This window comes from Trichoplax adhaerens, genomic scaffold (genome assembly GCF_000150275.1).
Source record: "Trichoplax adhaerens TRIADscaffold_250 genomic scaffold, whole genome shotgun sequence".
In the NCBI taxonomy this organism is placed as follows: domain Eukaryota; kingdom Metazoa; phylum Placozoa; class Uniplacotomia; order Trichoplacea; family Trichoplacidae; genus Trichoplax; species Trichoplax adhaerens.
In genome coordinates, this window is record NW_002061167.1 from 1 (window position 1) to 3,665 (window position 3,665).

At 32.0% G+C, this 3,665-nt stretch overlaps 1 protein-coding gene across 1 annotated transcript; it reads left to right on the forward strand.

The window, feature by feature from the left end:
- Positions 1 to 2,051: 2,051 nt before the first annotated feature.
- On the forward strand, positions 2,052 to 3,522 carry TRIADDRAFT_63449 (expressed hypothetical protein; the record flags this gene model as incomplete). The annotated part of the gene is made up of 3 exons (XM_002118584.1): positions 2,052 to 2,103; positions 2,565 to 2,826; positions 3,108 to 3,522. 3 exons carry the CDS (start codon positions 2,052 to 2,054, stop codon positions 3,520 to 3,522), a joined length of 729 nt encoding a protein of 242 aa, XP_002118620.1.
- Positions 3,523 to 3,665: the final 143 nt, after the last annotated feature.

A 3,665-nucleotide genomic window follows, 5' to 3' on the forward strand; every position in this document is an offset into this window, starting at 1 on the left:
ATTATATGTAATATTTAAGTGCTTTACTTGATAAAATAGGATGTAGTAATCACGCCGAAATTGCCTTATGTTATTTATTGACTTAGCGATGTATGCTATGAGATCTTCAGTATGAACAACATTTTTAATGGCTTCTCTTTCAATTTTTATTCGAGTGACAGTATTATTCAATAGGCAGCGATGGTATTTACATAGCAGTAGCCGTTGTTTACTAGAATTATGCGCTTTGATACATTATGTAAATAGAAGATAGCTAATGCACTGTAACTTATAATATACTATTTTCTTCACTTTTTTATTACTATTATAGGATAAACTATTGCAAATCATTAAAATGCAGTATTACACTATGACAAACGAAAGTAATTATCCATAAAACTCTGCTAAATATATTAACTATATTTCTAAAACTTGGTTTAAAAGATAATAAAGTTTTGCACCTAGTTTTTTCTCAGTATTAAATTAAGTCATTCGACAGTAGCCACAGCATTACTACATCTACCCTAAATAATATCTGACCATATTATACTCATTGTTATTGATATAATACGAAGCTGCGTAGCAGAGACTGATATAACTAATCAGCTAACCTTCTTTACTGTGTTACAAGCAAGTTTATGTATTTTTAACAAACTAGTAATTTTTAGTTTGCTAACCCCCTTGTAGTCTAAATTAAATAACGGACGCAGAGAAAGTTAAATTTTTAATCCGTTTAATGGGGTGGCTTTTAAGTATTAACAAACTCCGTCACCATGTTGATTAATATAACATTGTTGAATAGCCATTAATGTTTTTATCTAGTCTTAAATCAATAATTTCCACAACAATCACTTCTTGGTATACATCAATTTCGTAATTTTATGGGGTGGATACATATTGAACTTTGGGCACATTCCTCGGTAGCCAATGATGCAAAAAGGTGATAACTTTAAGTTTATTACGTTTTTAGCGGCAATTGTAGCTCACTCACTTGTCATTTCATGCTATGAAAATAAATCGATTTATGTCCTTTTGATAAATTAGTAATGGCTGCAACACCTAACCTTGATATTTTTCTACATTAATTGAACAAAAGTTGAAAATATTCTGTAGCTGATTCTTCATGATGACATCACTCAGATTAATATTTACATAATATGAGATCCGAAGTACTCAATATTAGTATTTACAATCTAAATTTAAGCGTAGTACGATTGTTTATAAAAACAATCAAGGTCAATTAATTCTGATAATAATATTATACTGAACCGATTAACAGTTACCGTCTCATAAATAGGTCATAACAGGTATACAAAATCATCTAAAATTGATTAAAATAACACGCGCTGTACACTGCTTAAAAGCATGCTCATCTGGGTTAGAGATAAATGACCAGGTCAATAAATCATCGGCAATATTGGTTTAATTTTACCAACCTAAATGAATTAATAATTCATTCTTTCATCATCTCAGTAACCTATAAATTGGAGATCATTATAGCTGAGTTTATCACTTCTTCGTTAGGATAGAGAATTATATATCTGGTAAGAATCTTTCGTTGTTATAACATTTTTATTACCTGGGGTACGGTAAGCACTGGGCATGAAATTTATTCCTTCACATGTTCTATTTCTTAGTATGGGATACAGATAGTTGGATATTACTCGTAAATATAAATTACCAGTAGTCAATAGAGAATCTTTTTGGGTTATAGTAAACTAATAATACTTTAAAGAATGCCTCACCTAATTTGTTGTCATCGTTGATTGAAAAGTAGAGTAATTAAATCATGTATAGTTTTCTGTGAAAAGTAATTGTATATTATGACTTACGCATTTAGCTATTGCAAGATTTAAACGAACGCTATTAGTGTACCAGTTCCACGAAATAATTATTTTTATCTGTGCTTATACATGCGAACATCAATAATTATAAAATTTCTTTCGATAATATTTTTAAGCTACTGTACGATTATTATCACTATTTGATCTAACTAGACCATAGATGAACTTGGTTATATTAGCATAAGCTCAAACAAAAATCCATTTTAAAATTTTTTTCCTAAAGATATCATGAAGATTTTGGTTATTGTCGCTCTTTTCGCTTGCGCTACCGCATTCAGGCGTAAGTAAAAACTATAGCTTGTAATATTTTTCAAAGCCTTGACCTCTATAGTAAAATTTGGAATTAAATAATTGCCGTACACTTATTTCAGTACCAGAACAGCACGGTAATGTAAAATTTATTTGACAATAGAATAGCTAAAAGACATGAAATACTGTATAATCATGAAGTCAAATCTATATATTTTCATTTAGTTTTCAGGTACGCTACAGTAAATATAGATACTGTACATCTTTTGTAATACTACTTTTTCTTATTTTTTATTCATTTTCCCTTTCATATGGAATAATCCAGTTCCACCTGCTTTTAAGCAAGTACCACGTAAGATCAATTATTTTCGTGCCTGTTATTATTATTTTTTATGAGCTACTTTTAAGGAACAGCCCTAATTGGAAGTAAAAAATTAATTTATTTGATATGCAAAGGCCCAGCTGATTGGCGCCCACAACCAAAATGGGAAGTTGACGATGACAAGATCGTCGGTGGAGTAACAGCTAAACAAAATGAGTTCCCATTCATCGTTTCCTTGAGAAGGAAGTCTTGGTGGCTCGGCAGCACTGCTTCTCACTTCTGTGGTGGTTCCATCATTGGAACTAACAAAGTTCTCACTGCTGCTCACTGTACTTCCGGTACCTCTGCTTCTGATATTACCGTTGCTGCTGGTCAATTTGACAAAAGCAGTGATACTGACGACAATGAACAAATTCGAACTGCTTCGAGGAAGTAAGTTTCGATTTTATCTTCAAGAAATTATTCCAAACCAAGAATTTTATTATGAATCTATAACAGTTAACGTTACATTAGTACTCATCTAATGCACTGTGGCTTATGCAATCATACATAATTTAATTAAAATAGTACTTAAATTATAGCCTATATCAGTGTCAAAGTAGAAAACGACTAAATTTATTTTGGATTGCAGCATAACATTTTCATTTAATTTCTTTAATATAGATTTTGACATTGACATCAGAGATTTCATAACTGTACATTTTATATTACAGATCTGAGCATCCCGGCTATAACTCTCAAACAATTGACATGGATTTCGCGGTCTTGACAATGTCTAGCTCGTTTACATTTAACACAAATGTTGCTAAAATTACAATGGGAGGAGCTCAACCTGGTCAAATGCTTACTGTTTCTGGTTGGGGTACTCTTTCCGCAGGTGGTTCCTCCCCTAACAATCTTCAAAGAGTAGATGTCCCTGCTATCACAAATACTGAATGTAATGCTGCCTATAAGGGCGGAATCACCGATAACATGCTATGCGCTGGTTACAGTGCTGGTGGTAAAGATTCTTGTCAAGGTGACAGTGGTGGCCCATTGGTCCGTTTTGATGGTACAATTCCAACCCTTGTCGGTGTTGTTAGCTGGGGCAATGGTATGTCCTATCACAACTGTTTTAATAACTACTGATATTATCAATCTTACTATAATATTCTAATTAACAACCGAATAGGTTACATTCATATTTATAACTTCTCTACCATATAAAGTATCGATTCTAATTCAGATTAAATAATGTGATACAACTTGTAATTAATATAGGCTGTGCTGAA